The sequence below is a fragment of the Brassica rapa genome, chromosome A03 (genome assembly GCF_000309985.2).
Source record: "Brassica rapa cultivar Chiifu-401-42 chromosome A03, CAAS_Brap_v3.01, whole genome shotgun sequence".
Classification (NCBI taxonomy): domain Eukaryota; kingdom Viridiplantae; phylum Streptophyta; class Magnoliopsida; order Brassicales; family Brassicaceae; genus Brassica; species Brassica rapa.
This window is the reverse complement of record NC_024797.2, coordinates 4,597,171-4,617,633: the sequence shown is the minus strand read 5'-3', so window position 1 is coordinate 4,617,633 and position 20,463 is coordinate 4,597,171. Positions and strand designations below refer to the sequence as shown.

Sequence of the window (20,463 nt, the reverse complement as noted above, 5' to 3'; positions counted from 1 at the left end):
GCCGCCGCGGAAGGAACAATACAGACTCCACTAGATGATGCATATCAAAGAAGATCGAGTGGATGATTAGTTTGGTTGTAAATGTATAGTTTTACTTTAGAATTTAATTTGTAAAACAATTTAAATTAAAAAGAAAAAGAGAAAAATATTTCTAAAGCAATGTTTTTTTTTTACAGTTTGAAGATGATCATAAAATGTTGACTGGTCGAGATAAACCATATACATGTCAGTATAATAATCATCCATAAAAATAAAATAAAACAAGCTTTGATACTTTTATTGAACACAAGATTTCCAACAGTAAAAAATAACAAATTAGTATTTTTCAAATAGCTAAAAGATACTGAAACTCAAAATCATAAGGGATCTTTTCAACCACCAGAGAGGATGAAGAAGAAGAAGCTTTGGAGTTTTGATTCTTTAAACAATCCACTATTGATTTTCTCAAGGAACCAGACGTTGGTAATTGGTTGCAAACCCATTTCACCAGAGATCCCATCTCTACGCCGTTGCCATCATCCCTTGCCACGAAATCGACGGCGTGTTTTACAAGAAGCTCAGGCAAGATTACCCGTTTAGCCAATGTAACCACAACGGACGCTTGCAGGTACTCCAGTTTCGCTTTCTCTAGCTCTGTTGCTACTCCTTCTCCGGTGTATATCCTCACCTTCAATTTTTAATTTGGAAAATAACCATTTGTTGTGATAGTATATAGTATGTAACCATATATTTTCACCATCAATCTAATAGTAACAAAAACTGTCTATAACTCTATCAAGTGCTTGAAATAGTGAATAATTAAAAATACTACAACACTGATCAGGTACTAAGAATGCTAGTTAACCATCTATGTAGTTAATTTAAGTATAGATATTAAACCGTCTATTGTCACAGTTTGTTCAGCTTAATAGAAGTGGATTAATGAGTTTAACTTACCGCAGGAGAGGATCGAGTTCCGCATGAGAGAGCAAATGTGATGTTAGGATCCGTTGATTCTATACCGTATAGTTTACGAATAATCATTTCTTCGTGTCGATCCTGTGATCATATTTGCATACTTAGCGAATTTATAAGATTAATCAGATAAATATGAAGATGATTATTGACATAGTATGTACCTGAGTCATGTTAGAATTCGCAGGCTTCCGTAGAATATAATGCTCTATGGTATGAGCACTTATATTTTTGCCTCCAACATTTATTGTAGCCTACAATTTATACTTTGATTATCACAAAACTTAAATACGTATGAACAATATGGAGTTGACTTAATCTAGTGTTTATTTTAGAATGGAAAAGAGAAACATACCTTATTATAAACAAGAGATTGTAGTTTCTCAGTTGTTTTAGGAACTCCATATTGTAGATATCCCTGGTCATACGCGGAAGTAATGAAAGTACGTTGAGTATATACATAAATATGAATTTTTTTTTTAATTAACAAAATATGAAGTATATAAGTACAGAATATATACATGCATAACACATGCATTGAACATGTTGATCCAAAACGCCAGCTTTTGTTGATGGCTCAACACTCTCAAATCCACGGTCTCAAGATTGTTCATCAACACCCTGCATTTTGTACATAACAATATGTTTAGCCAACGTAAGAAAATAAATTCACAAAGTTTATCTCGAAATTTACCTGAGTTTCTGGATCAAAGAAACCGAGCTAGAACTCGAAATACACTTGGAATCCATACAGCTTGAAGTGAAGATGACGAGATTCTTGTACGGACCAATGTCTCTAGCCAAAGATGCTTCTACATCAAATACTCCATAGGGATCTTGTTGTCTTGATTCTTTATAAGACACGAGATTCATGGATTTAGACAAACCGGATGTTGCCTTGTCCACCCTAAAGCTTCTTGAGATCAAAGAGAAAGGATTGGATCTCGAAACCGGACCTTTCTCTAGCTCCATGACTCTTGTGGTTCTAAGGAGACGAACGTAGATGAAATTAAGACACTTCATGATGTTCTCGGCGAGCTTGTTTGGATGCCACTTCTGTATGTTTTGTCCATCTTCCATTAAAATTGTGCTTGATAGAGATTTTGGTGGGAGGTCTAGTGATGTATCAAGTGCTACACGATCCTTATTAGTCTACAAAAAATCATAATTAACTATAAATTGTATGAGTAAATTGAACGAAGTGAATGATGCATGATAAGTATTATACAAATTACGTACCTTGGGAGAGGAGTATCTAGGTTCACGTAGAGGAGAAGGCGATTTCATCCTCCTAAGCATCTTCTTCATATTAGTATTCTCTTGCAACTTATTTTCTTGTTGAACTGACCGAGGATTTTCCTTCTTGACTAATCCAACTTTCTCATTAGATTTGTGGAAGCTTTGGGTCACGTAATCACCTTTGATGGCTTTGTTGATGAAATGCAAAGTCTTTGTTTCAAATGTTGCATTCTCTTGACGATGATTAGTAGAAGATTTGGTGTTGTTGTTTCCATTCTTCATCATGCATTGATCCACCATAGGGCTTGGAGGTGGCAAATTAGAGTACTTTGGCAGAGCTTGATGAGAGGTTATAGAGTCATTATTGTCACTCTCACTAGCTTGCCATGTTCTTCTTGATGAACTTGTTGTTGCTTGTCTCAAAGTTTCATCTTGTTCTTCCTTGAGATTTATCTGGAGATGGCTTATCTGAACCTCTAGTCTTGAGATTTCCCCTTCCACTATCGAAAGTTCCGTTATTAGTTCCTTCATCTGCATTAAAAAATAGTGTTAGGTAACTTATTTAAACTTTTTTACTGCTAAATAAATGTCATGGTCTTATTTCTCTCATAGCAAATGAAAAGTTTACCGCTTCAGAAGCAAGTGAATCATTTTTGAAGCTTGGCTCTATTTACATATATAATAACTATTTCCCTAATTTTTGAAGTTATTGAGAAAATTATGAATATAATAATAAAGCATTATCAAAATAATCGAAACATCAATTACTAAAAACAAGGAAAAATCAATTTAGATTTTGAACGATAATTACATCAGTTTGACTATCATGTAGCAGAAAGCTAATTAGCAGGTGATTGCCTGTTAGAAAATAGTATGTAATTATACTAAACTAGAAAGGGCCTTGATTGCATAGAATAGCTTCGCAACATGTAACGGAAGTTTGTATTTTTTTTTTAACTCTTTGTATATTTGCTTATGATTATGCCTTTTGTCCCGGCCGTAAGGTGATCTAGCAATTTTGTTTGATTTAGAGAACTATTAATTAATAATTGCATTTATGGTTGACCTAAAGCCTTGGTTTAAAAGCAACGTTACCATAAATACGTGTATGATCGTTATTTATCATCACATTCATATATTTTAGTTTTGCTGCTTTTTCACTCTATCCAAACTTAGAAACTTTACTTACTCTTCCACGCGTATTTACAAAGGGATATGGAGAAGCATGTACAAAGGTATAATAGTTACCTTGGGAGGGAGAGAAGCAGGAAGGGCAACAGAAGAAGATGAAGGAAGCTGATGTTTTTGGACTCTCTCCAAGATCTCACGTGTCTTCTCTTCTTGATCAAGCATCTCCCGTAACATATACACCTAACAATTATTAAACCTTCTATTATTTACCACATATTAGCCTACAATTTGACAAATATAAATGATAATTTTTATTATTTAGTCTACAATTTCACAATTGCAGAAGTATCATATTATGTGATTTCTGTTTGTTAATGATAATAACATGCATTGACTAATTTAGATAATGCCAAAAGATATATTGAACATAAAACTTAGATTGGATACCTATATTAAAACTCTGCTCTATGTATATATTAGCATGTCGATTTATAACAACATCCCTTGGTGTTTGCCTAGATATACACCTAAATAGGTAAGTAGCTTTAAAATGGACTTCCATACCTCTTTCTCCATTTCTTCCTTTTTCTGCTGCCCATTTGGCCTTTTCGTCCTCTATACACATCAAAGTTTCACAGGAAAAAATCCAATAAGTGAAAGCATCGATTCATACAACAATAGAATCATGCAGAAACAGACTGATGATCAGATTCATGTGAATGAACGCTAAAATCAATTCATATTCGTAGCATAAAACACACGTATTAGGTACTTTTATATGTGAAAAGAGGGTTATGAGGGTTTATACAAACTCCATTGGTTCGAGGTTTCATAAGCTAGTTATTAGATTTAAGATTCATATACATTTCGAGCTGTATGCAAACAATCCATTAATTTGACATTTAAAATGACAAGACGAAGAATGGAACAAAATAAAAACTCACAACACTATGAGGGACATTGAAGGGAGACATGGAGCCAGGGAGAGTTGTGGTGGGCATGGCCATGATGGAGCAGATGTCGTCGTCGGGACTAGACCAACGAGATGAAGATGGAGCAGTGACGCAAAACCGGAAGGAAGAGTGATTTAGACAAGGAGGGAGGTAATGGTAATGAAGGAGGTTAATAGAAGAAGAATGGGACATATTGAGGTATAGATTGGCTTAGGCTTCAAGATGAAGAAGAGAGCGACCGATTGTGAGGGTTTGGTGAAGGAAGACGAGAAGCAGTTTTCGTAGCTGATGCTCTTAACCGTCCTTGAGAGAGAGTGGTGGGTAGTGGGTTTTTAATTTTTAATAATAATTTCATTATTATAAAATATTTCATATTTGGGTTTCTGCTATGATTTGTTGTTTGAGTACAAGGGAGATTATGATTTTGGCTCACTAATCATTACGTAACAATTTGCATATCTAGTTGTAGGATTAATGTGTAAGCAAAAAAAAATATTTTAATTGGATAATCATTTAACTTTTACATACTTTTTTTTGTTATAAACAAAAAACAATCAATACATTCTGATCTACCTTGTTCTTAAATAAATGCTTCTCCACACTGTATAGTACCAGACTAATAATGATAATTTGTATCAAATGATGTCATCTCATTTGGAAATATGAAATTCTAGGTGATGAAAGTAAAACAAATTACCATTGTTATTAACTTTTAAGCCAAGAAAGTAATGGAAGTTCTTGAAGGTTTTCTCATTGGTTCTTCTATGTACTTCTACATTTTTACTTGGTGTATAAAACATAATTGATAGCAAGTTGCAACACGATGATGATCTACGTTATATCTATAAGACAATAGAAAGATGTACAACATGAAGAATTACAGATAAGAAAATCTTGAACTCTGACGATGGAACTACCTATGAACATTGTACCAGGCCATGATCTTCAGCAATTGATGTATTCTTTCTTCTTGTAAAACCTTTGTGGTTTGTCTATGTTCTCTATTGATTAGTCCAGTATAGTTTTACATGCATAGAAGGAGCTTAAAGCTACTTCTTCTGGAAAGTTACCATGCAAAAGAACGCTGCACAGCGGCTCAAGATACCGGTTAGTGTAAGGAAGATGAGGTAACGAGGGAAGTGCTTGATGTTGTAGCCATTATCCATCAGTGGTCCACAGCGAGTGATAAGCCAAACAAGCATATATCACAGCTCAAAATATGTTTCGTTTTAATTTCCCTTGAGAAGAAACTCATTCCTATTTTAGTTAATCTCTCCTATATCTACGTCCATTATCCATTTGATTTTTTAGCAAACAAGCATGTTTTATATTTTGAAGGTTTCGATTAATTTTAGTAATGTTTTTTGGATTGAACCTATTACAAGCTCTGACCTCTGCCTCGGCTAAACTGTAATCAATATTCAATACTATTTGATAAACACCACAATCACACCTCTGCGTCTCCCTTGCAATAGCTTTGGAACTGATGCGATGTTTTTCTTAACTTTGATAATATTAAATAATACCATAATCGTCAACATCTGAGTCTTTTAATAATTAAAAAAAAAATCCTACAATACAACCAAAATATTTCGTTTTTCATATCTGTCTCTCCTCCAAAAACGTCAAAACAATAAAAATAAAAGTGCAGATTGATGTTTATAGTACTAATATAGAAGAATCACTGACCTCTTAAATGAGCAAGAAGTGCAGAGATTACGAGTATGGTGTCTCCCTCTCTCTTTAACGTGTTGGCTTCAAAACCATCACCAAACAAAATCCCTCTCACTCTCTATAGCCCTGTGACCCAACCAAGTCTTCTGACTTGACTTTATCTTCAGTCTTCAAGCCCAGCTTTAGCCTTGAGATGCTTCTTGAAGTCCATAATATCACCATTCCATTTCGTGATGCACTGCTTCTCACACACCCATATCTCATGAGCCACTTGGTTAATCAACCTGAAGTCGTGACTCACAAGAACCAAACCACCATCCCACTCGTTCAACGCCTCGGCAAGAGAGTCGATCGTCTCAATATCCAGATGGTTAGTAGGCTCATCCAGTAAAAGCATGTTAGGCTGCTTATAAGCCAGCCACGCGAATATCACACGGCTCCTCTGTCCATCAGATAGATTCTTCATCGGCATCACTTGCGCCTTACCGGTCAGACCGAACCTACCAATAGCAGCTCTCATCTTCTCCTCTTCGTTACCCGGAAACTCGTTCATCATGTAGATAAGCGCAGGCACTTCAAGGTCCAGCTTCTCAGCTAGATGCTGATGGTACTGAGCAATCTTCAAGTGGTTGTGACGCCTCACCATTCCTTCAGTTGGATGCAGCTCACCAGTCATGAGCTTCAAGAGAGTACTCTTCCCAGCTCCGTTGGGTCCCACAAGTGCCACCCTAGAGTCCAAGTCAACACCAAAGTCGAGGTTCTTGTATATAAGGTAGTCCGGAGTGTACCCAAACGAGACTTCCACAAACTGAAGCACTGGAGGTGGAAGCTTCCCAACATCAGCAAAACGGAAAACGAGGACACTGTCTCTCGCCACCTTCTCCGTGAGTCCACCTCTCTCCATCTTGGCCAAAGTCTTCTCCTTACTCTGCGCTTGACGAGCTAGTTTGGCTGAACCGTGACCGAACCTGGCGATGTACTCCTTCATGTGGGAGATCTGCTCCTGCTCCCATCTGTACTGTTTCATCTGATTCTCCTCTAGCTCGGAACGTGTCTGGCAGTACTGGTCGAAGTTACCGGTGTAGTACTTGAGCTGCTTGCTTTGCATGTGGATGATGTTGGTACACACTCCGTTCAAGAAATCCTGCGAGTGGGAGACCACGACGAGGATACGGTCGAAGTTCTTCAGGCTCTCCTCTAACCAGACACAAGCTTCCAAATCTGTTGCAAGAGAGAAATAAGATTCAGCACAAAAATAAAAATAAAAATATACTCTACCTCTTTCATTTTATATATAGTTTAAAATCTCTTCATACATTAAGAAAATTATTAAATATTTTACTATACCACTAATTAACATTTTTTTATTTTACTAATTAATGAGCTAAAAAGTAGGGATATAAGTTGAAAAGTTATAAGATCAAACCCTTATAATGTAGTTAAAAATTTCTTCACTCATTAAAAATTCATTATATATTTTACTATACCACTAGTTAATATTTTTTATTTTACTAATTAATGAGCTAAAAAGTAGGGATAGATAGAAGTACAAAAATTATAGAATAAAACCTTAAAATGAAATGGATTTTAAAGTCTAAAACTACACTTAGGGAGTATATATACTAATGAAAAACAAAACAGAAACCAATCAAAGCAAGTAAGAACGTACCTAAATGATTAGTGGGCTCATCAAGCAAAAGGATAGTTGGCATAATGAAGAGAGCTCTCGCCAACGCAATTCTCATCCTCCACCCACCAGAAAAGTCCTTAGTCTTCTTAGCCTGCATCTCCTTGTCGAAACCAAGACCAAACAGAATCTCAGCAGCACGCTTCTCCGCCGTCGAAGCATCCATGGCTTCTAACCGCTCGTAGATTGTGTCAAGACGCTCTCCGCCTCCATCATCCTGTTGCCAATAAAAACTAAAATCAGCATCCAAACACAACACACACCAAAATCAAGAATCGAGTTTTTATACAAAACCTGCTCAACAAGAGTCTCGATCTCCTTCTCCAGCTTCAACCTCTCCTCGTCACAGCTCATCACAGCCTCGAGAGATGTCATGTCGGTGGCTTCAATCTCGTGGGAGAGATGGTAGATGTCCATGTGATCAGGAATCGGAAGCTCTCTGAGTCCAATAGCGGTTAAAAGAGTAGACTTTCCACAACCATTCAGCCCGAGAAGACCGTAACGTCTCCCGTAGTTAAGCTCCAGCATCGAATCAACAATCAGGTCGTAACCATGAAACGTAACAGACAGAGATTCAATCTGCAATCAAAACAAAACAAAACAAAACAAAGAATCAATCTAACTGATTCACACGAGTTCGTCTCTAACTTCAAAAAAATCTAACTTCAAAAAAAGACTTACACGAATGTCTCTGGACTGAGGATGAGAGCAGAGGATTCCGGTACAGGTCCGGTCGGATATCTGAAGAGCGTCGACGCCGCTCGACAAGCTATCAGCTCCGTTTGAAGAAGAGGCGGCGGCTTTAGCGGCGGCTGCTTTACCGCCTCTTTTGGCGGCGGCGGCGGCTTTCTTCTGGAGAGCCTTCTTCTTGCTAGCGTCGGACACCATCTTTCGAATCTCTCTGAAATTCGAAATCAAACAATTGAGGATGATACAGATCGAAATCAAACAATTGAGGATGATTTGTAAATAATGGATTTTTACCTGTTGGAGATTGGGAGCTTGGAGAGATCTGGAGATCGAGTTTCGCAGATGCAAAGGTGTGTGAATTAGGGTTAATGAGAGAAGTGGTTTCTGTCGAGGGAGGCGGAAGGAAAGAATCGTGTTTTTTTTATTTATAAGAGGGTGAGTGCCACGTGTACGACAAGACTGTGTTTAGCTGCAAGACTTTTTTTTAGTTTGCGTATTGGAATCTAACACCAACTCCCCACATCTGGTCGGTCGCGAATATGCGAATATGGTGCGTTTTTTTATATGGGCTTTTATTTAGGCTTGTTGAATTGAAGGCCCAATGTTTGTAGGTAAAGATCCATAGGTGAAAGTGGAAGCCCCACTGTCTTTCTTATACCAGCCCCATTATGTATGTATATGTTTGGTATGACATTTGAAGGTGTGAAATGTTTTTTTCAAATGAAGAGGAAAGTTCTCGTCCTTATCAATCGTCCACCCATTCTTAAAAAAAAAAAATTTGGAAATTAGTGTTGAGAAAGAAATAGAATCAAATATAAATTTCACAAAAGTACAAAAGTAGAGGAAAAATGTGAAGATGAAGAAAGGTAAAAGGCAAAAGGGGGAAATCATTGACTCCTGCATGTCTTTCTCTTTTCATTCTTTAATTTTATTAAGATTTAAAAAAGAAAAAAATTTAAACTTTTGAGAAGGTGTTATATTATGTATACTTGTATGTAAACTTTTGAGAAGCAATGATCGTTGTTCACTAGTTCAAGGCGATGTTTGTATCAATCAAATAGATTGAAAATGGTTTATGTATTGATCAGTAAGCGAAGATGATCCCTAGTAAACTTTTGTTTCATCATATAGTCGTCCAACAAATCCAAAGATATGCGCGGTCCAACAGATAGGATTAAACTTTTGTTCGATGACCTGAGAAACATCATCTTCAGAGGCATAAATAAAAGATCACATTAATATGTACTAAAAATATTCAATTCTATATTTATTTTGAAATTATATCTGAAAAGAAGTATTTAAATATTCAATAAGTACCTTAAAAATCTTAAGCGCATATTTACAGTCTATTCTACTACCCGTCAATGTTCTTCCGCCGCTTCACATAACGACGCAAGCATTCGGATTATCATCGCTGAAAATCTGAGGTGCTAAGTATTCAATCGTATCTCCATCCTCACCCGGAAAATACGCAGACCCGTGAGCAGGCTGAGCCGCCACGTACTGTTTCTCTTTTGCGTTACCATTCTTGGCCGTCGCCACAATCTCCACGCTACGTTTTAGCTTCTCAGTCAAACTCCTGACGAGCTTTTTCACGTCCATTGTTCCTTTAACCGTCACCAACTGCTTCTCGTGATCTATTGAGAAGCCACTCACACCTGCCGTTGCAAAAAACCAAAAAATAAAACGTCGTCAGCGTTTTAAACTAAAAACAGCGTTTTGAAAACGCTGACAGAACTCATTGGTTTTGTTGTGTCTCTCTCTCTTCAAACCTTTGGTTTTAGAGACAGTCTTTTGAATCTTCTCAATACACCGTTCACGGTGGAAGTCCACCTTCAGTACCGCCGTTGTAACCGGAGCCTAACACAGACTTTTAGAATCAGATTCTTGGTTTTGTAATAATACGAACGGTTAAGTAAAGTTCAAAGCTTTACCTCTTTAGGTTTCTTCTCCTTTGACTTCTTTTCTTTGTTCTTGTCCTTACTGTCCTTGTTGTTGTCTTTCTCCTTATTGGGCTGAGGAGAAACCAACTCGACTTTCTTCTTTATCTTCACTTCAAGTTGCTCCCGGAGTTTAGCCGGATCTACATCTCCGGTCACCGTTACTTTACCAGTCTCTGACTCTGCTTTCACCGTCTCAACGCCTGAGAGATATTATTACACGTTATTGTTATTTTTCAATTAAAGTAGGGATTTTTAAATGACCCAGTATAGGTTCCGAGTAAAAAGGACGGTAACGTTCGATTTGTTCATACGAAAATCAAACCTTGGATAGCACGAACGGATTTAACGAGTTTTGAAGCGCAACCATCGCAATGCATGTCGACCTTCAAAACGACGGTGATAGACGCCGTCTTCTTCTCACCGCTGCCATCTCTTTTGTTGTTGTTCTGTTCAGAGACAAAACAGAGTGCGCAATTTAAACCCAATAAATATGATCTGCAGTATAATTAAACTGATAAAGTCGAGAGAGAAGATTCGAGGCTGCTGTAAAGGGTAGCTGCGGTTTGACTCGGTTACCTTACTCATGGTGACTCGGTTTAGTGAGGAAGTAGTGGGGAGAAGGAAAGTAGACGGAGACCAGAGTCGGAAGGAAAGAGAGAAGGACTAGACCTTTCATTCTATTTATAGTAGTTCGGTTTAAATGGGCTTTATGATGATGATGATGAGTGGTGTTATATAAATGACCTCTGATATTGTTCTATAGTTTTTTTTTTACCAATATCATATAGTTAAGAAAGTGTAAACTTAACAAATCCACGCACTTTATACCCAAAAACTACATTCAGCACATATTTTATGTTTTCGTTAAAAAGTTAAAAACATTACAAGAAAGTTAAGGTTCCTTTTTCATTTTTGAAGAAAAGTGAATTCCAGCATCTTAATTTAGGAAAAGATGAAAAGTTAGTTTTCCATACATAATTTTAGTTCTAAATAGCTTACAGATTGTAATATTTGAAAATTTTCCATTTTTTCAGTTCCTCTTGATACAGTTGTTTTTTTTTGGTTCTCTTTAGTTGAGACGAAACGGGTTGTGGACATAAAGTTCACCAACCCTACCAAACCAAATATTATGGGCCTCACTGAGCCTATGCATATGTGCTTTTGTTTAGTAGCGATGTGGTAAACCCCCTGTTCGAAAACGCGGCTGCCTAGCCGAAAACTCGGCTGCCCAGGCGCTCGGCGCACGAGTACCGTGGCGATTTGGACCAAATCGGGTCAACTAATCGGACCACAATAAACCGGCCGCCTAAGTTAATTAATCGGGGTTTTAACGATTTTTAACCGATTTTTCCCGATTAATTTTAACACTTTTGACAGGGCTTTTGTGGAAGCCCACCTTGAAACTGAAGCGAAGCAGAAACATCTATATTTATAGATAATTTGACATGTTTCTTCTTATTTTGCTTTCCGATGTGGGATGTAGTTAGAACTCTTGTTTTTTTAACTTCAGCGCATCTTTTTCTTATTTTAATCGTTTTTTATTGTTGAATTTTTCTATACAAAATAAATTGATAATGCAGTATATGCTACAGACTGTATTGTCTCTTTTCTTGTACATGATATAAACATTTTGATAAATCTTAGATAGGTGATTCTAATGACTATGTATTTCTACGATAGGTTCGACAGTGAAATCATTTTAATTTATGGATTTGAATTTTTAAAACTAAAGTCCTTAACATGGGATTTAGTTAATTTAAATGTTAATATGAATTTCAATATACATAGATTATCACATTATAATATATATTTACATATTATATTTAATTTAAAAAATTAAATTAAATGCCCCGCGTACTCCCCAATTAATCTCCGATTTTTCGTCAAGGCGCTAGGCCTGGCTCGAGTGCACGACTAGCACCTAGCGCGATTACGAACAGGAACCTAATTCAAAAGTTATATAACTAGTGTTGTGGTTTCCTTTTTATATTCGGAGGGTTTTGGATGTAACAATATCTGGCATGGGAATGTGTCAACTGGAACATAGAAACAGTATCTGTATTTCCATCAATCTATTTCTCTTAGCCGCAGGAGACACTGATAAAGGTGGTGACTTTCATACACAATGTAGCAACTCAACATATACTATTAATTAATACGGTCTCGCAATAGTCAATACTATCTAGCTAAACAAATACTGCTAACTAATAAGGTCTCTAAGTACTATATATGTATACTTGAAATAGTAAGTCTCATATAAATAGAAATCCTTCTATACATTAAACAACGAAAAGTCACTTAACTGATTTTTCCTTACATGATTATTTGTGAAGTTTTAACAAAATTGTTATAATTTGTTTGGTCGATAATTTTTAATTTTTAATTTAAATCTAGATTAAAAATAAAATAAATATAGAACCAATTAATATCGTTTTCAAAATATTCTAAATTATATTAAAATAATAATTTATGGTAACTAATTGTTGAAATTATATAAAAAATAATAACGTTTGTTTAATTCTTTTTTATATTTATAAACTACATAATATAATGAACGAAACTTTTTATAATTTTAATTATTTTAATTAGATCTAAAATAAAAAGTGAATCTAAAACTAATTATTATCACTTGCCAAATAACCTAAATGATATTACAAATAATAATTTATGGTAGCTAATTTTCAAAATTATATGAAATGTAATAATGTTTGATCAGTTCTTTTTCTATTTATATACTACATAAAATAATTGATAGAAAATAATTAATAAAAATAAATATAATGATTGCATATTCATATAAAGATATAGTTTTATGATCTATAATACTTATAAATCTCTTATAATGTCAATATATGCTTTATAAATAATTAGCCTTTGATTGGATGGTTTATATTTAACAGAACATTTGAGAACTTGAATTTAAAAAATATATTTTTCATTTAAATCAAATAATATAATGAATGAGGTAATGGTATGATTGAAAAAAAAATCTAAGATGGATTTTTGGTTCACTGATTATATGGTTTGTCTTACTATTTAAAGGGATAAATAAATATTTGGGAAAAAATATGTAAAAAATGAGAAAAACATTAGCAAAAATTTAATTAAAAAATGAAATGATACAAGGAAAATAATTTCTACCCAAAGTCTTTGGGAGTTTCCCTGATAGCTTATTGTGAGCAACATTTAACATACCAAGATTTTCAAGTCGTCCAACATCTTCTGGTAGAGAGCCAGTCAGTAAATTATTTGACATGTTTAGGAAAACAATGATTGAAATTTGCACAATCTCCTCAAGTATAATACCAGTGAGCTTATTATTCTGGATATGTAAATTTAGCAAATAGCTACATTTACCACATTTACCAAGACTTGGAGGAATGATTCCTTCAAAACTATTGTCTGACAATTGGAGTGTTTCTAACCGAGTGATGTTGCCTAAAGAATGTGGTATCTCTCCCGACATTTTGTTTGAATAGGCATTATATCCCACCAAGCCTGAAAGTTTCCCAAAATAGGCTGGGATTGGTTTATGAAAACAATCCGGAAGGAGGAATTCTTGAGGCTATAGCTATATTGACTCAAATAGAGTTATTCTTGTTATCAACAAACAATTTGTCCTCCTGCAATTTACAATTTGTCCTCCCTTTGGTATTTGAGCTTGTTTGGTAATTATTTCTCTTGGAACTTGAGGCCAGATTTTGGTAACTTGCTACCAAACATTGAACGATGGGCTATGGAAAATAATTTTCTCACAGGAGCCATTCCACCAACACTTGGAAATATTTCAACTCTTCAGTATCTGGGCATGGAGCTTAACAACCTGACTGGAAGTATTCCTCTGAGCTTCGCAAAACTATGATATTTGTAAAGATTAAGCCTTACTGAAAATTCTTTGGGAATTTTTTCAGCGGGAGATCTTGAATTTCTTGTTGCTTTGACTAACTGCTCCCAACTGCAAATAGTAGGGATTCAATAATCTCGAGGGTGACTTGCATGTCTCCATTTCCAATCTGTCAATGAGCCTCACTAGTGTAGCTCTTCAAAATAATTTCATATCTGGAAGCATCTGGAAGCATTCCTCATGGCATTGGGAATCTCATAGGCCTACAAGTATTAGATTTGACTAACTGCTCCCAACTGCAAATAGTAGGGATTCAATAATCTCGAGGGTGACTTGCATGTCTCCATTTCCAATCTGTCAATGAGCCTCACTAGTGTAGCTCTTCAAAATAATTTCATATCTGGAAGCATCTGGAAGCATTCCTCATGGCATTGGGAATCTCATAGGCCTACAAGTATTAGATTTGTCTGAAAATCTATTGAATTGTTTTTAGCAAAGTCTATCAAGCTTCATCAATGATCTCAGTTCCGAAGGAGTACCTTGTCCAAGATGATTTGAATATAAATCAAGGTCCACCAATTTAGAACAGTTGAACAGACTGGCTGGAATCCCCCCTCCAAAATGTTGAAGCTCATATTCAAGTGCTAAAGTCTAAACAAGTTAACCAGCTCTCGAGGGATGTTTCCACCAAAAGAGATATCAGTGACATCAACTGATGTGAGAAATGAAAGATTACCAATAAATGGCGATATCACTCCACCCAACTGAAAGCCTCTGAGGTCCAAACGAGTAACTCTCTTGTTTTTGCGGCCACATGTAACCCCTGCCCATCTGCAGAGAGGGGACGAGTTGTTCCATGGAGACAGCAAAACTTTTTCTCCTCGGAAACTTGAGACTTGAACTTGAGTAATGCTTGCTTATCAGTTTCATGGGTATCCCCCAATGCTTCAAGTAACATGAGAGCATGGAAAGAAATGAAAAGAAAGAGTTTCATGTTGTTTCATGTTTCTCATGTATTGGAGGAAATGAGTACAAAGAAATGAGGAAAATGTATAATGAATATCTTCCAAACGTCTAGTTTTTCCGATGAAATCTCATTTTCTTGGATAACAAGAAATGGTAATAAGTTCTCTATGCTAAAAGTAGAGCTGGTCCATATTTTGTTGAGACCACAAGCCAAAAACAATAATGTGTCTGGTTAGGTTTGAACCATTCATGTCTTACAGAATTTAGAGAAATTTGACTACTAGACTAAAGTCACTTTTGTCAAATTTTTGGCCGATATTATATTTAATATATGAAAGCCCGAATTCCATGCTTCATTGGCTTCCAATCGCCTTTGTTTCTCCTAAACTTCGAAGTAACACACAACAAATACAGTTTTGAAGGTGGAAAGTACCCTTTTCGGTTCACATAATTTTTAGATCAATGTCTCGACACCAAAAACCCTTACTTCTCCGTAGCCATGCACCATTTTGATCAAATATCTTGCAAGCACTCATACTCTCCACTGAATCATGAAATGATGGAGCTTTATGAATCATGAAAGTGGGACGCCTATATTAGGGAGGAGGTGAAAGGGGAGAGTAACTCCGAGTGAATTGGGAGGCGATAGAAAACAATAGGGGCCAATGGTGGTTTCTGAAGATATGTGAAACGGTCCATATTTCATAATAAAAGGCCAATATTTGTTTACGGTCCAAATCCAACTCAAAACCAACACTCATATGAAAGCCTAAGACTACACAACCCAGTAAGGATTCAGCCCACTCCAGCAGTTCAAGAACAACCTGAACAAGAGAACAAAACAACGTCCGTACGGAGCTCAACGGAAAGGAAAAGCAATCCGTAAAAGGCATTGCAACCTCATCAACAGCTCATCATACAGCAACGGCTAATAAGTTCTCTATGCTAAAAGATAAGGACGATGACACATCATTTAACCTAGATTCCTAAGTGTATAAATTAGAGCGATGTAATAGACCTTAAGCGAGAAAATAAATAAAACAGTTCAAATATTATATGAGAAGACGTTAACAACATAGCCAGTTTGGAGTACAAGCCAATGAATTATTAGCTTGGGGCCAATGGCTATAAAAATAATTTAAGGGGAAACTTAGATGAGGATCAATCATTCCAGTTGGTTAAAGTTTAAAGATGATGAGTTATGTGTTAACTGGTAATGAGTCTTCATATGTAATACCATATCAAAAGTTATTTTTCGGTTTTACTTATTTCTTACAAATGTTTTTACATGCATACAGTTAACAAACTAAATTACTAGTACTTATTATCATTTACTGGATATTTATAGTTATTTAATCAATAAATTTATTTTAAATGAGTTTTTGGAAATAAAAATAGAAAATTGTCCCAAAATTTTATATGTATTTATTTATATATATTGTTAATAAATAAAACTTAATAATGATATTATTATATTTTCAAAATATTTCAATTTTAAAGAATACAATTAATCATCAATGCTAAGTGTATAAATTCTTTTAATTTTTTTTTAGGTTCTTCTAAGGGTATCAATCATCAGTGATAATTGTATAAATTATGCGGTAGATTCTCTCAACACCATACATTATCTTATAGGTTCTATAACGAAGTAATTAAAGAATAATAAACGTATATACAATGTATCTATTTTTCGCGATAATTAGACGTCACTTAGGCTCTATAGTGGAGTATTTGTTTTACTCTAATTACTCTGGCTTGACTTCGTAAAGGGTTAGAATTTAACGGCAGCCAGCAATTGAGGATTATCGGCGATTGTCAGCGTACACGTGTTGGTCTAGCAATTTAGTTACTACAGACTGATATGGGTTAATTTGGATTTTTGTGATATTGGAGAAATTCCTTTGATTTTTTCTTTTTTGTAGAGAATGCTTTTTTGTATTACTAGGATTTTGTTTTCTTAATATTCCACATCCCTAAACTTAGGAAACATATCAAGTTAACAAAGTAATATAAAATATCTAGAAATATTTTAGAAAAATATCTTCCATTTATCTTTTCTTGACACGACTAATTGGTTATAAATAAATTAAATACAACGCATGCCAACTCTATAAATACTTCTCTTTCCACACCAAAACCTCAAACTCTCTAACAAACCACTAAGGAAAAGATGGAAGCGAAATCATTTCTTCTCCATTTTATCCTCTTTATTGTCATTTTCTCTCATTTTTCTCACTCAACTTCCTCAAGGATCCTAAACAAACCCTCAAACTGCTCATCGTCTGCAAGTTTAGTGAGCCGTAATGCGGAGAGGCTGATCAAGTCCTTCAATCTAATGCCTGACCATGACGTCAATGTCATCGCAAAGGGAAGCCCTGATGTTCCCCGACTCATTGAAAGCCAAATCAATTTTCCGGAAACCATCGGTATAAGAAACACTATAGGTGGTCCTTCTGTCCAACAATTCGGCCACTATGGCGGTTACTACAGCCTCACTCATACTAAATCAGCTAAGTAATATTTTAAACACGTTAAAACTTAATCCGGTTTAATTCCTTGTGTTTTAAGTAGACCAATTGATTTTGTTTTGGTTTTGGGGTGCATGTTGTTTTCTAACAGGATGTTCTATTTCTTCTTTGAGTCACGGACCAACAACACCGATCCGGTTGTGATTTGGTTATCTGGTGGACCGGGTTGTAGTAGCAGTGTGGCTCTGTTCTATGAGAACGGTCCGTTCACAATATCGGATGATCTCTCTCTTTCTTGGAACGATTTTGGTTGGGACAAGGTTAGTTGTTTGGTTGGTTTAGTTTAGATAGGAAAAGCTTATATCTTCTTACGAAAGAAACATATTTAATATAAAAAAATTACTATAACTCAACTACTCTTTCTTGTTACTCAAGGAACATTCAATATTCTTATTACTCAACTACTTTTGTTCCAATAGGTATCCAATCTAATATACGTGGACCAACCGGTCGGGACTGGTTTCAGTTACACATCGGACCAAAGCGATCTTCGCCACGACGAGACTGGTGTGAGCAATGATCTCTACGATTTCTTACAGGTCTGACTGTTGTTCAAACATTTCAAAATGAATGTTCTTCGAATTGTAATGGTTTGAGCTTTTTATATTTGAATTTTTGTAGGCCTTTTTCAAAGAACACCCGAAGTATGCAAAAAATGATTTCTATATCACGGGTGAATCATATGCTGGTCACTACGTCCCTGCTTTGGCTTCACGAGTTCACAACGGAAACAAGAATAAGGAAGGGATTCCAATCAACCTTAAGGTAAGTCTTTCATTAGCTTTTCTTTAATGATCAAACATCTGGTTTAATCTCGGTTTAAAATTAGGGTTTTGCGATTGGTAACGGTTTAACCAACCCGGAGATTCAATATGGTGCATATGGGGATTATGCCCTGGAAATGAAGTTGATCTCTGAGTCTGATCATGAGAGTCTCAAGCAAGACTATGTTTTTTGTCAAAGTTCCATCAAAAAATGCAGTAACTTCCATAAAATCTATTTGTTTCGAATATTTTTGGATTTGGGTTTGGAAAAAAACTTTTCGAGTCTAAAATCTGTTTTTTTTTTTAAATCAATTTCAGACCTTAATGGTGGTGAAGAATGTAGTTATGCTTTCGTAGATTGCAACGACATATTCACCCAGATAATGTCCAAAATAGAAGGCACAAATGTAAGCGTAGTTATACAGAACAACACACCAACTGAACCATTTCTCTATATATGAGTTTTGACAAATATATTATGGGTTATTTTGAAGTTTTATGACTTAAGGAAAAAGTGTGTTGGAAGCTTGTGCTATGACTTTTCGAAAATGGAAGCATTTTTGAACCAAAAGAAAGTACGCAAAGCTCTAGGAGTTGGAAACATCGACTTTGTGTCGTGTAGTACCACAGTTTATAAAGCAATGCTAAATGATTGGATGGTAAATCTTGCTGACAAGATTCCACGGCTTCTTGAAGATGGAATCAGTCTCCTTGTCTATGCAGGAGAATTCGATATCATATGTAACTGGCTTGGTGAGAATAAGATTCATCGTATGTTTCTTAATTTAGTTATGGCTTAGGTTATGAACGTGGAACAGAACAAAAGGTCGTGGGTGCAGTTTCATTTGCATTGATTGATATAATTTATTTGGTATATACAGGCAACTCCAGGTGGGTTGATCAGCTAAACTGGTCAAACCAGAAGGAGTATGGATCAGCCAAGAGAGTCCCGTTCTTGGTAGATGGGAAGGAAGCTGGGCTAATGAAGAATCACGGTCCTCTCACTTTTCTTAAGGTAAACCGAATAAAGCCGATGAACCAAACCTATTACTAATGTAAATACAATTGAAGTGGACTTCCTTCTTCCTGTTTTTGATAGTTTCAATTTTGGGGCAGGTTCATGATGCTGGACACATGGTTCCTATGGATCAGCCAAAGGCTTCTTTGCAAATGCTTCAGACTTGGATGCAAGGAAAGCTTGCTACTCCTACTCCGACTGGTGCAACAGTTCGTCAGTTATTCTAGCCGAATATTTCTTAACCGAATACGAACTGGTTGTTGTAGTTCCTTAACTAACTAATCAAAATAAATTTCAGTTCGATAATGCAGATGGCTCTTTTATATTCTCTGAGCGTGACCATACATTCATAAATTTATATATATATATATATATATATATATATATATATATATATCTCTGCAAACTTATAACGAGAGAAACATCTAGAGTTGACCAAAACACTTTATAATTTTTTTTGTCAATCGTTGTTCAAAATGAAAAATGTAAAAGGTCTCGCTAAAACAAGAAACGCTTGGTTAGTTTCAAACATGGAAGACAACGATGATATATACTTATGGCTCAGCTGAGATCTATGTAACACTAATTTTCTAGTCCCTATAATTTCCCGACCACTCTCTGTCTGCTTTTAAGAAAAACGTCCCATGTCTTCCAATTGTTCTAAGAGAAGAACGTTTCATACTCTCACTGGTTTAAGCAGATTTAGGAGGTTACGTTCTTAACGAGTTTGACAGAGGAGTCCAAAGAACCATCTGTGATAGAATTATAACAATCAGCAAAAATAAAGGTGCAACGAATTCTAAAGTTTCACTTGCAGGAAATCAACGGGTCCTATGAACTTTTTGAAGGATCGGCGAAAGGTTTGATTCTTCTCTCATGATAGTATAAGAAACCTTTCTCTGTTTTGTCACCAATTTACTTAGTCTTCTATCATTTCCTTCAAAACTTACAATATAACCAATGTACATAAACATTACGCACTTATACGGATTAAAGAACTTTACAGATGAATATAATCCAAGGTTACAAAAATATATCTTCACTTCTTTTATCAAAATATATATATATATAT

General features: G+C 35.6%; 4 protein-coding genes across 6 annotated transcripts; 1 reads left to right on the top strand and 3 right to left on the bottom strand.

The window, feature by feature from the left end:
• Positions 1-136: 136 nt before the first annotated feature.
• LOC103856546 lies at positions 137-5,528 on the bottom strand. Of its 2 annotated transcripts, XM_009133657.3 has the most exons (11): positions 4,269-5,528; positions 3,889-3,939; positions 3,442-3,564; positions 2,194-2,724; positions 1,911-2,106; positions 1,649-1,805; positions 1,476-1,575; positions 1,310-1,372; positions 1,119-1,208; positions 937-1,038; positions 185-667 (listed from the first exon to the last, which is right to left on the bottom strand). In XM_009133657.3, the coding sequence occupies exons 1-11, from the start codon at positions 4,467-4,469 to the stop codon at positions 326-328; spliced, it is 1,956 nt and encodes a 651-aa protein (XP_009131905.1). In that variant the 5' UTR covers positions 4,470-5,528; the 3' UTR covers positions 185-325. The 2 variants fall into 2 exon arrangements, with proteins under 2 accessions (XP_009131904.1, XP_009131905.1); XM_009133656.3 differs by having other exon boundaries at positions 137-667; positions 1,649-2,106; positions 4,269-4,469.
• A 277-nt stretch (positions 5,529-5,805) lies between these two features.
• Positions 5,806-8,841, bottom strand: LOC103856545 (ABC transporter F family member 1). Its single transcript, XM_018657877.2, has 5 exons — positions 8,623-8,841; positions 8,320-8,539; positions 7,933-8,217; positions 7,621-7,855; positions 5,806-7,172 (listed from the first exon to the last, which is right to left on the bottom strand). The coding sequence occupies exons 2-5, from the start codon at positions 8,524-8,526 to the stop codon at positions 6,115-6,117; spliced, it is 1,785 nt and encodes a 594-aa protein (XP_018513393.2). The 5' UTR covers positions 8,527-8,539; positions 8,623-8,841; the 3' UTR covers positions 5,806-6,114.
• Positions 8,842-9,086: 245 nt separating this feature from the next.
• Positions 9,087-12,741, bottom strand: LOC103856544 (heavy metal-associated isoprenylated plant protein 3). The gene is made up of 6 exons (XM_033286534.1): positions 12,210-12,741; positions 10,848-11,459; positions 10,594-10,717; positions 10,263-10,471; positions 10,101-10,188; positions 9,087-9,986 (listed from the first exon to the last, which is right to left on the bottom strand). The coding sequence occupies exons 2-6, from the start codon at positions 10,854-10,856 to the stop codon at positions 9,709-9,711; spliced, it is 708 nt and encodes a 235-aa protein (XP_033142425.1). The 5' UTR covers positions 10,857-11,459; positions 12,210-12,741; the 3' UTR covers positions 9,087-9,708.
• Positions 12,742-16,411: 3,670 nt separating this feature from the next.
• On the top strand, positions 16,412-20,454 carry LOC103856543 (serine carboxypeptidase-like 47). 2 transcript variants are annotated; one of them, XM_033286525.1, is made up of 9 exons: positions 16,412-17,595; positions 17,701-17,869; positions 18,029-18,148; positions 18,231-18,374; positions 18,439-18,589; positions 18,692-18,780; positions 18,868-19,126; positions 19,255-19,388; positions 19,490-20,454. In XM_033286525.1, the coding sequence occupies exons 1-9, from the start codon at positions 17,252-17,254 to the stop codon at positions 19,616-19,618; spliced, it is 1,539 nt and encodes a 512-aa protein (XP_033142416.1). In that variant the 5' UTR covers positions 16,412-17,251; the 3' UTR covers positions 19,619-20,454. The 2 variants fall into 2 exon arrangements, with proteins under 2 accessions (XP_033142416.1, XP_033142415.1); XM_033286524.1 differs by having other exon boundaries at positions 18,439-18,780.
• The last annotated feature ends 9 nt before the right edge of the window (positions 20,455-20,463 follow it).

What these genes read in the sequence shown, in the direction of transcription:
- LOC103856546 (XM_009133656.3), bottom strand. Translation starts at nt 4,469, where the DNA reads ATGTCCCATTCTTCTTCTATTAACCTCCTTCATTACCATTACCTCCCT. An exon ending in AATCTCTTGTTTATAATAAG is followed by an intron (nt 1,209 to 1,309) that starts GTATGTTTCTCT and finishes TATAAATTGTAG; the next exon opens with GCTACAATAAATGTTGGAGG. An exon ending in GAACTCGATCCTCTCCTGCG is followed by an intron (nt 668 to 936) that starts GTAAGTTAAACT and finishes TAAAAATTGAAG; the next exon opens with GTGAGGATATACACCGGAGA.
- LOC103856545 (XM_018657877.2), bottom strand. Translation starts at nt 8,526, where the DNA reads ATGGTGTCCGACGCTAGCAAGAAGAAGGCTCTCCAGAAGAAAGCCGCC. An exon ending in CTCAGTCCAGAGACATTCGT is followed by an intron (nt 8,218 to 8,319) that starts GTAAGTCTTTTT and finishes TTTTGATTGCAG; the next exon opens with ATTGAATCTCTGTCTGTTAC. An exon ending in TGAGCCCACTAATCATTTAG is followed by an intron (nt 7,173 to 7,620) that starts GTACGTTCTTAC and finishes CTCTTGCAACAG; the next exon opens with ATTTGGAAGCTTGTGTCTGG.
- LOC103856544 (XM_033286534.1), bottom strand. An exon ending in ATCCGTTCGTGCTATCCAAG is followed by an intron (nt 10,472 to 10,593) that starts GTTTGATTTTCG and finishes AATATCTCTCAG; the next exon opens with GCGTTGAGACGGTGAAAGCA. An exon ending in GACTGTCTCTAAAACCAAAG is followed by an intron (nt 9,987 to 10,100) that starts GTTTGAAGAGAG and finishes TTGCAACGGCAG; the next exon opens with GTGTGAGTGGCTTCTCAATA.
- LOC103856543 (XM_033286524.1), top strand. Translation starts at nt 17,252, where the DNA reads ATGGAAGCGAAATCATTTCTTCTCCATTTTATCCTCTTTATTGTCATT. An exon ending in GGATTCCAATCAACCTTAAG is followed by an intron (nt 18,375 to 18,438) that starts GTAAGTCTTTCA and finishes GTTTAAAATTAG; the next exon opens with GGTTTTGCGATTGGTAACGG. An exon ending in GTCCTCTCACTTTTCTTAAG is followed by an intron (nt 19,389 to 19,489) that starts GTAAACCGAATA and finishes ATTTTGGGGCAG; the next exon opens with GTTCATGATGCTGGACACAT.